Below are 10,006 nucleotides of genomic sequence, written 5' to 3' on the forward strand. Positions count from 1 at the left end.
TTTTTACTCTGAGGCAGATTTTCCACCTCTTTTCTTTTACAGTGAAAAAGTTCAAATCAGTGGATCTGAAGGATTTTTTGTTTTGTTTTTTAAATTTAATGTGACTTATATCTCTCCCAGCGGCCCTCGTGATGTATTTCTGTGTCGTGTGTGAGAAAGGTGTGAGTGTTAGTCTGCATGCATGGATGGTTACTCGGGTTGCGTAGTGTAAACAATGAATGCACCTGTGTAAATGACACAGGGTGTTTAGCTGGGAGGCCATCAGGGAATAAGGCATGTTGTGCAAACTGTGTCACCTGGAGAGAGCAAAAAAAAAATAAAAAATACGACACCACCCATCACAACCAACCAGCACGGACAGATCTGGGTTCGGGAGATACCCGCAGCCCTGCAGCACCTGAGAGATAGTGGACGTGATACAAAGAAACTGTGTGTCACCACCCACAACAAACCAGACAAAAGGGAATAACAGAAAACTCATCCATCTGCCTGCTTGGTGTTTTTTTTCAAGCTTTAGTCTGTTCTACTAGCACAGCAGCTGTGTTGGTTGCTGAAGGAGGATGGAGAGACCGCACTTTCACCCACCAAAACCAAAACCAGATAACCAGCTGGGGCTCCGTTCACAAGCCGCGAGATGCGCAAAACATTCTAAAAAAGATGACGTGTCATGTTGAGACTTTGACTTGTAGATATGATGAGGCCTAAAGACAAGTTTTGAAGGACAGCCTCTAATGATGTACATGGAGAGAGGTGGAAAGGGTGTGTCGACTACAACCAGAAAGCCAGGTCAGACTGATGTAGTGATAGTGGGATATAAATACTTTTTGTGGTGCATTTTTAGTCTAGACATTTAGCCACAGTAATGAAAACACTAATCTAATCCAAAGCACTGTATGGCAGCTCGATCTCTGATTCAAGAATAGGTAACAGGTCTTCTGGTCTTTGTCTTCTCTCTTGACAGGTTTTTTTTTCTGATTTGATCTTCCTGCTCTTTTTTTTCTTCTTATACTTCCTGTTTTAATTTGAAAGGTAGTTCTTTGCGTAGCTTCCCATTACCTCCACTTCTTTGTTTTGTTCCTGCCCTCCATAGTGCCTGATTGAGTTCACCTTTGCCTTCTTACCCTTCTCTATGTCGTGTGAATTTAGTGTGTCTCCTTCCAGTGCCTTATGGCTCCCATATGTTCTCAGCTTTTCCCCGGAGTTTAATTTATATCCATTCTTCCTGCACTATGGACTTTTGTTCATCAGAAATAGAAGTTTGTACACAAATGAGGAATTTGCCTTGATGTCATAGTGTAAAAGAAAGGGAACACAGAAACAGAATATATGTTACTTACAGTATATATAATATATAGATCTCTATAGAAACAGTAATATAAATACGCATTTATTTGGTGTTTTTGTTCTCTCTTGATTATGACCTCGAAGCACGGCACTGTATAAATAACAACACGTAATAGTGTTTGGATCCAAATTTAGTTGCTTCACTTTCAGGGCCATGATAACGGCTCACTTTGACTCCAAATAAAACAGAGCTATCCTCAAAGTCGTGACTCCTCCTATTACTCGCCAAAATATCTACTGTGAGAAACTCCTATTGGACAGGACTAAACTTTCAAAGTAAAATGACATTTAAGGATTTTTTTCCCCTTCATGTTCACGATATCTCTTGTCACGCCTCACTGGGTAATCAAAATAATGCATAAAGGTCAAGGTGAAAAAAAAATATATGACTTTTTTTCTTTGTTCTTCTGGTAGTACTCCAAGTGTGTGTGTGTGTGTGTGTGTGTGTGTGTGTGTGTGTGTGTGTGTGTGTGTGTGTGTGTGTGTGCCTGCTGTTGAAAACCATGACAGCAAATCAGAGTGCAGTTGCTCTGTGCTTTCATTAGGTTCGAACTATTATTTATCATTTATATCTGAATGTAAGGTGTGGTCTAGGTATGCACACTGGGATCAAATATATTAACACTGATTGGCTAATAGGTTCTGATTTACCTTTTAGCCAGTGGAATGAAATGCCAGTTTTATACTGAACCATTACGGTAAAGCTATTATAATTTCTTTTTCCTTTTTAAATTTGAACTGTTCATTGATTCTAATGCTCAGAACTTTTATTCTGAAAATAACCTAAAGAAAAGACTAACATTCATAAAAGCAAATGTGGTGTAAGGTGTTGACGCCTCAAGATATTATCTCATGGTTTCAATACAGACATGCAATAGGAGGTGTTGAGTCACATCTTTCTCGTGTGTGTGTGTGTGTGTGTGTGTGTGTGTGTGTGTGTGTCACCACCCACTGCAACTTTAACCACATCCCACCTCTTGCACAGATGTGGCCATCGTGCAATTTCCACTTTGTACATGGTTGCTGCACTTGTGGCCCGCCACAAGAGGATTTAGCCGAAAGGCTGTTAGTGCAAGACTTAATCTACTAGCTCCACTCCTAACTTTGCATACAAGCAGTTTATTAGGAAGAACAGACTGACAAAGTTAGTAGTCTGATCTGTGTTTCCACACTGTGTAGCCACAACAGAGAGAGGTTCACCTAAGATGCTTATCTAGAATGGTCTAATGAGTCTCTAGTTACCAAGCTCCAGTCCCTAGTCAACAGTGCGATGAACCTTTGGGGAAGCAGAGCCAGAAGGGCAACAATTAGAGAAGTGCATGCAACAGAAGCACCCAAAAGCAAACACAAAGACAAAGCCCTGTTTCCGCCCTGTGAATTATTGCGTGTGTTAAATTTGAGGTCAATGCATGCACCGTTAACTGGGTACAGGGCTAAAGATGGGCAAGAATAGAATATAACAAGGTTACTGAGCACAAAGAGTCAGAGTGCATCTTGTTTACATTCCTGAATGCATACATTAGCCACACGCAGAGGACACAGCAAACTCTAAAGCCCATAACAAGGTTGTTCCTTGAACCTTAATCAACCTCAAATACTTGAACAAAAGAAGGGAAAGAGGTTGCATCAAGGTGCGGTCATCCAGGTGGCACACCAGAATATGCCAGGATGTCCTTGTGGTGCACAGATGGGTGACACATCACATGAAAAACAACATAATGACATATTTGGACCTTGACTCCTAAAGTTTCTGCTGCTCTGCTGGAGGGATAGAAAAAAAAACTATTTATCCAAAAATACAACAACAACAACAAAACCCAACTTACATATCACAGCAAAATCTCCTGTGGGTGGACACCTGGTGACTGTGAAGTCCACAACAACTTTCATTATCATCAAATCCCTAAATGACTCCTTTGCCAGTCTGACAGAGGCAGACACTGTCATCCTGGAAGAGGCCATCTTCATCATGATATGTGTTTTTTCTTTACAGGATATTGTTAATAGCAGTCCTCTGATCAGGGCTGTATCTCAATTTATTCAAGCTAGCAACATGCTAGCATGGTTATTGAGCTATTTTGTGCCCTGCCACTGTAAAAAAAAAAAAAGGTGCATCTGTACCATCTTCTCTTCTCATACTTCTTTCTTAATCGTCTGCAAACCCGCTCCAAAACAACCTAAGAGTCCACAACACACTGGACAATGCAAAGTGCAGTTTCAGCAACAGAGTCCTTCCACCTCACTGTCTAAAGGAACAACACAGGACGTTGTTTGTTCAAGCTGTTAGCAGACTGTTCAACTCGTCTACCTCAGACCTTAACATATTGAATTGGACTGAACACACCTCACTGCACTCTGTCACTTTTTGTACACCAAAAGGTAAATTTGCCCACCTGTGCACCCATTACACCTGTAATGTAATTTTATATTTATATCTCTATACTAATCTATTTTTAGCCCTATTCCTACACTTGATTTTATACGATTGCTTTGTTGTCTGTTGTATGTATGCTGCTATGGCACCTCAGTTTCCTTCTGGGATTAATAACGTTTCTCTGATTGTTATTTGCTATGATATCGTCTCACCTTCAAAGGTAGTGTCAGTCATGAATACACAAGTATAATCAAAGTGTGGTTCATTTACAGTTATTGAAGCTGCTTTTGCATTAACACAAGTAGGACAATGAAATTAGAAAAGGTCCCAACAAATCAACAAAATGTTGCAGTTTGGTTGCTAAGTCCTTAAATAGTAACCAAATGAGGATTCCCTGAGAAAATGCATTTGAATACCTCACATCAGTCCCATAAAGTCTTCTGTTTTTAGCCCGTTTACAATTTCATGAAAACTTAAGATGAATTATTTTGCCGACAGGGGGGCGCTAGTTTTCTTGGCGGCAACATTTTGCATCCCATTAGCCTTAAGTAAGGATGCCAGAACCCTGGAATCTAAACTGAGCAAAATCTCCAACTTTTTATTTCATTATGGACATAAATGGTCAAAATAGCAGGATCACTGAATCATTGCTGAGGCCAAATGGGACAGTGTTTTGCTGATAGACCTCGTCCATCACCTGCCTGTCATGTATGGAGACTTCATGCACCATCTTGCTTGTGGAAGGACTACCATCAAAGCTGCAGACCACTGATCCCTTTGATGGTAGCCCTTGAGCCAAACATGGTTGCAAACATTACTGAGCAGAATAGTCACTTCCCATGGCAACAAAAAAAACAGAGAGACAGAGGGTGGGAGACAAGAGGAAAATGCCCATTTAAAGCCATTTAAGCTTTTCAATATTCATGACTGGGGAGAATGTAGAGGTTCCCGTAAAGTCTGGGACATTAACCTTAAAAAGAAGGTGGGTGTCATCCCTGCTACACTCAGACCTCAGGTCCCCAGGAGCTGGAAGGTAGCGTTAATGTTGTCTTGGCAATTTGCCCGAAAGGGAGAAAGAAAGAAAGCAAGAAAGAAAGAAAGCAAGAAAGAAAGAAAGAAAGAAAGAAAGAAAGAAGAGTTGGGTGTGAGTGGATGAGGTCCCGATGCGAGGCGCCAGGCTGTCTGCCCGGCGGGGCGACTCAATAGGCGGCTGTAAAGGAGGGAGCGGAGCGGCGACGCGGCCCGGAGAGCGGAGGAATGTTGGAGGCACAATAACGCACAGCTGGGGCAGGGAATGGCAAGGAGGCGCCGCCAAATTGGCCTGTCCAGCCTCCCCTAGAGCTGCAGCCCTGCAGGAAAAGCTGAGACAAAAGTCTTTTTGTTTGTTTTATGAAGTCATAACAATTCATTCAGTCGACGATTATGATGAACTAGAATGATTTCTTTCTCTCTCTCTTTCTTTCTCAAAATAAATCTGATTAAAAACATATGTGTAACAAAATTCGAATAGAATGTTGTATTAACAGCACCTCATTTGATAAAAGATCTCACTAGGACCAGAAAACTTACTGCTGATTGTAACAGACGCTAATGTTTATTTAAAGCTTTTGTTTAGAATTGTATTTTTGTTTGGGGGGGGGGGGGGTCGTTTATTTGTTTTTTGGGGTTTTTTTATGTGCAGGTAGATTGGCTCGGGATCATCTGTCACCGGAGAGATCAATACAAGCGAGGCTGTGCGTAATTACGCATCAATGACTACGACACTAAAGATGCAATCCAGCGCTAATCAGCCTGGTGAATTGTGCATATATACCATCACCTCTGTCAGGATCGATCCCATATTTGCTCCTTTATACATACCCCTTGTACCGCTGGTCGAAAAGACAAATTGAGACTTTTGCCTTTGGACGGCGGCAGTATACCGTCGCTGTAATTCATTGCTTTCGATCGCCACTCTCTTTCTCTCTCTCAGTCAGTCACGCGTGCACACACACACACACACTCCTCCTACCGATAGACAGCCCACCGCAGCGCACAGAGAATGAGACACGCCTTTTTCTCGGCTCCGTTGTCGGGTCGGTGGGCAGCGGACTGCTGGTGATTGACCAGCTTCTCTCCCTGATCTGTCAGCCGGCTGGATTGGCGCCTCCCCTCTCCTCTATAAATGTAGGAAATCTATTCATTCCTTTCACATCGAGCCTGCTGAAGTAGGAGGAACTACGAAGCTCAACGGGATGTGTTGACAGGCTACAATTCCGCCTTTTCGTTATCTTATTCTCTCTCTAATTTGCGGCCGTATTAGTTTTTTTCTGTGTTAACAGCGACGTGCTATAATCTTAAAATACCTCTCGCCACCAGTAGTGTAATTGCTCGATTTGTCGTTGCTTCTCTCTGAGCCGTTGGTTATCTAAGATGAAGGCTGTTACTCCAGTCCGCCCCCAGGACTCCTCCTCCAGCGGCAGCCAGCTCTCCCTGCACTATCTGTCGAAGCAGAGCCTCAACATCGCCCGGTGCAGGATGGAAGAAGAGGACCTGTTCTGCCTGCAGTACGACATGAACGACTGCTACAGCCGGCTGAAGCGCCTGGTGCCCACCATTCCGCAGGATAAGAAAGTCAGCAAAGTGGAGATCCTCCAGCATGTCATAGACTACATTCTGGACCTGCAGCTGGCCCTGGAGACGCACCCTTCTCTCCATAAACAACAGCCTCAGTTGACCGGGACCTGCCCTCCTCGAGCCTCGAACCCCAGCAGGACACCACTGACGGTGCTCAACATTGATCAGCACCAGGTAAGCTGGAGTCAGGAGGAGCCTCTCGGTTCGCCCCGTTTTCACCGGGACTGACCGGGGAGGAGGAGGAGGGGGGGGGGACCCCAGTTTACCTCCCGGTGCCAGACTGCCGTTCGCCACTCAGACAAAGCACATCATACTCGTTATGTGTCATTGTCCTTCCAGTGTTAGTGAAAAAGGACAGAAAAAAAAATCAGAATGTCATACAGCACTTATCAAAGGCTTGAAAAATCATGCGTAAAAATCGCATTTGACGTGGGCTAGATTGCGCACTTGATTGCGGGCCGTATGATTTGCATGATAATGGCAGTGTGTGTCAGAGGCCCACCTTATTCCAGGACTGGTGAAGTACCTCAGCCCGCAGCCCACTCCACTGCGCACAATAAGGGCAATTTGTTATTCAATAGCCTATAAGAGAATTTATTATGGGAGATATAGCCGGCTAATTTTCTGCCGCTCTGCTGTATGCCATTTATTATTATTATTTTCAGGGCTTAGGGCCTTGCCTTTATTTAGTTTTGTCATCCAAAGAGCGACATCGTTTCACGTGTTGTTTCTCTTCTTTATCTTTCTGTAGAGGACGTCTATAGTCAAAAAGCCGGAGGACTCGATTTTATGTCGCTGAGACTTGAGCACTGCATTGGTAAGTGGGTGTAAAATATTATTGCTATATTATTTTAAATATTTGTGAACCTTATAAATTTTTTATGCATTTATTTTTTATAAACATAAAAAATGCAACCGTATTTGGTGGTTAGTGAGACATCCTCAGAATACTGTAGCCTATATGTGTTGTAGATTGACAATCTCTAGAGTGCTCTGGGGAGGCCAGTAGATGTCAGGGAAAATAATAATTGAGGAACATGAAATTGGCACCAGTCTCAGATGCAGCTGTGCTTTGCGCAATAACTGTCACTGGTGTAGCAATCTCAGAAGAAGAGAGGGTTAAAACCTCAGCTTGCCCTCTCTTTCATTCTTACACACATGCACAAACACACACTTTCTTTCCTCCCCCCTCTCTCTGGCTCAGTGTCATATACACTCTGCTCTGTTCCTGGCTTTTAAACCAGATTTACAGCACTGAATTCAAACACACCTGGACAGGACTAAGAGAATGTAGGTGGTGTGTGTTACAGCGAGACACTCCACAGCCTTCTAGAGAGTCCCGGCTGGTCCTCGCCAGCCTTGCCGAACAGCCCAAGGTGCTGTGTGGTTGTTGTTTGACCTGGTTTGTTTTGGGTTGTTGATCAAGCATGGCCTCTGTTTTGTCGGTGGCGCCAGTCAGTCTGGAGCTTTGCAGCTCACCCCCCCCTCGCCTCTATTCATCCCCTCCACAGGTGTGCAGGCTGCACAGAGCCGCTCCAAAGCCAGCAAAGCTTCGCCAGGGACTCACACCCAACTGGAGGCACAATCACAAGGGGATTTCAAAACCGCTGGGAGGAATTAAACCCAAATAAAATCACTATTCATATCAGTTTTTTTTTTTGTTCCATTGAACAAGGACTCAGTGTGTAGACATTTCCCCATCCTTCCTCCTGCTTAAGTTGCTCTCACTTCTTGTCACTTTTTTTTCCCCCAAAAAGAGTGAAAATATGGGATCCCCATGCTGACAAGTTTTTTTTTGTTGTTGTTGTTGTTGTTGTTGTAGTTGTTGGAAACCCATCTATCAACAGCTATGAAAACTGTTTGTGAATTGTGCTTAAAGAGTAACTAAAAATGACTCCAGTTTAAAGCTTTACTAAACTGCGAAAAATTCTTGTACATGTTTTTTTTGGACATCTATTGTTTAAAATAGATGATTTGTGTTGAACAGGGATTGCCATCCCTGGTTTCTTAAAATGTTTGATATTGTAAAGAAGAACAATTCCGATTCGAGACAAATACGATTGTAAATATAGAGACGCAAATGTTCTATAAAAGTATGTGAAAGGAAAACTTATATGCTTAAAACAGACTATTGTAATTATAAGATATTTTTATTAAAACTTTTTTTTCCTGTCATTATGTAAATATTGTGTTTACACTTTAGTGAATGAACGTGGTTTTGCTCTGCCAATAATGTCCTCACATGATGATATCAGTTAACTCTTTGCAGTGTTCTTTGGACTAGTTTAATATGTAGCATGTCAGGCTCATTGCAGAGATATTGAATGTGCACTGAAGCAGCCCTGCCTGTGTAGATATGTGGTGGAGTTCAAACACGAGTTCTTTGATTATTTGACCTGCTCAGCTTTCTCTTGAATCTTTTTTTTTTTTGTACTCATTTACTTTGACAGCTTTGACCCACTCAGAGAGATGGGTGGGCCTGCTGTTTGATCTTTTAAAAAAAAGAAAGAAAGAAAGAAAAAGAGAGGGGGGCTTAATTAGATTCTGTTACATTGCACTCTTGTTAAAAATTGATCATAATAACTACAGCACTTCTTACAGTGTTTACGATGTAAAAAAAAATCACTGCAACACAATGTCTCTCAGATTTGTGCAATCAGAGCTTCTCCTTGAGAAGTTAATGATTGACGCCAAGAAATCATTAAACTTTGGTTATAAATTGGTTCCAAATGTGAACATTAACAGACTCTTTTTTTTTTTTGTTGCTGTTGTTGTTCTTTGGAACGGAGACGTCTGTACGCGGATGTGAAAAGTCTGGAGAGTCATCCAGTCATTATTAATATAAAAGTGGAGAGAAGAAAACAAGAATCTTTATTTTTCATGACATTGAACACCGAATTTACCTCACCACCCTCCTGCCAGTGTGAGAGGGCACTTGTACATTACTGTCAGCTGCACTGTTGGACTTGACCTTCACTGGCTTATGAGGAGTTGTCAAAACAATTAAAAGTTTCCAGGAAGAATTGTGTCGTCTCGAGTGTTGTCTCAGGGGGCGCATTGCAGTTTATTTCACTGGCACCTGAAGTGCTGAGAAGGAGAGAGGTACAGTGTAATTTATTCATTTAGTTCCCTGGAAAATAAAGGGAGGGTAAAGTTAGTATGTTGCAGACTTCTCATACTGTTAGTCCTTAAACCTGCTTTACAGGATTTAGGGTTTAAGCCTTTTGTTTTCTGAGCCTTTATTAATTCAGCCGCACACACACGGCTGCAACAACAGCAGGATTGCTCAAACACAAGTGACAGCCGAGAAGTCGGATATATGTCACTCCTTCGTGCAGAAATAATACTATCTCTTTAGTGAGATATCAAAACACATTAATGCAGTTGGCAATTCGTGATGTAACATGTTCCTGTTAAAGAGGCTCAGTAAAAGAAAAACGGAGAAGAAATGTTGCAGAGCAGGAAGTACGATCACCACGTGAATTTCAGCAGAAAGCATGGTGCAACAGAAGGTGAATGAAGAATGAAGGCCAGTAATTTACAGCATCTACAGCTCAGACTTCCACACACGATGCCAACGATGTTCAGCAAATAATATTTCTCATCTTCCCTTACAGTGTAGATGGATTTAAAACAAAATCGGAAAGAGAGCGTAAAGTTACTGGAAAGAAA

At 42.2% G+C, this 10,006-nt stretch overlaps 1 protein-coding gene across 1 annotated transcript; it reads left to right on the top strand.

Moving 5' to 3' along the window:
• Window positions 1-5,773: 5,773 nt before the first annotated feature.
• On the top strand, window positions 5,774-9,357 carry id4 (inhibitor of DNA binding 4). Its single transcript, XM_084943599.1, has 3 exons — window positions 5,774-6,508; window positions 7,086-7,151; window positions 7,846-9,357. The coding sequence occupies exons 1-2, from the start codon at window positions 6,131-6,133 to the stop codon at window positions 7,131-7,133; spliced, it is 426 nt and encodes a 141-aa protein (XP_084799725.1). The 5' UTR covers window positions 5,774-6,130; the 3' UTR covers window positions 7,134-7,151; window positions 7,846-9,357.
• Window positions 9,358-10,006: the final 649 nt, after the last annotated feature.

The sequence above is a fragment of the Perissodus microlepis genome, chromosome 11 (genome assembly GCF_051167445.1).
Source record: "Perissodus microlepis isolate ML-2025 ecotype Zambia chromosome 11, ASM5116744v1, whole genome shotgun sequence".
Lineage (NCBI taxonomy): Eukaryota > Metazoa > Chordata > Actinopteri > Cichliformes > Cichlidae > Perissodus > Perissodus microlepis.